General features: G+C 64.8%; 1 protein-coding gene across 1 annotated transcript in view; it reads left to right on the plus strand.

Annotated features, from left to right (window-relative positions):
- Window positions 1-236, plus strand: part of LOC104979675 (WD repeat-containing protein 90-like) — a 3487-nt gene extending 3251 nt beyond the window's left edge. The window contains exon 5 of the mRNA XM_010828136.1: window positions 79-236. Within this exon, the coding sequence (XP_010826438.1) occupies window positions 79-236 (158 nt within the window). The remainder of the gene's footprint in view (window positions 1-78) is intronic.
- The last annotated feature ends 330 nt before the right edge of the window (window positions 237-566 follow it).

A 566-nucleotide genomic window follows, 5' to 3' on the forward strand; every position in this document is an offset into this window, starting at 1 on the left:
GCTCCATCTGGAGAGAGGGCCAGGGGGCAGCAGGCCCCCCGCCCCCGCCCTGGCCCAGCCCCTGCTGTCTGCCTGCAGAGCGCATGGTACGGCTGCTGGACTGCGCATCGGGGGCCGTACAGGACTTCGCGGGCCATGACGACTCTGTGCAGCTGTGCAGGTTCGCCCCGTCAGCCCAGCTGCTCTTCACGGCGGCCCACAGCGAGATCTTGGTGTGGGAAGTCACAGGCCGCTGAGCCCTGCCACTCAGCTGGGCCCCTGGCCTGGGCTGAGGCTTGACTGAGAAGCTGGGTCCGCCCCGGGCCTTGTGCTGGTTCCGTCGGCCCGGTGGGCTCTCCGCACCGGCACCTTGGGAGCATGTGTGAAGCATCAGGACCTTGAACGTGTGTGAAGTACTCGGAGCTCTTCTCCCTTGGGGTTTTGTTTTTGCCTTGTACAGTTCAAATAAATGTGCGTGTAGCGGTGAGACATCGTCTCCTTGTCACTGCAGACTACTGCCAAAGCTCAGCTTACCCCCAGCCCCAGTCCTGCTCTGGGCCAGGACCGCACGCGCCCGCAGTGCTCGG

The sequence above is a fragment of the Bison bison genome, unplaced genomic scaffold, assembly GCF_000754665.1.
Source record: "Bison bison bison isolate TAMUID 2011002044 unplaced genomic scaffold, Bison_UMD1.0 scf7180017858506, whole genome shotgun sequence".
NCBI classification, from domain to species: domain Eukaryota; kingdom Metazoa; phylum Chordata; class Mammalia; order Artiodactyla; family Bovidae; genus Bison; species Bison bison.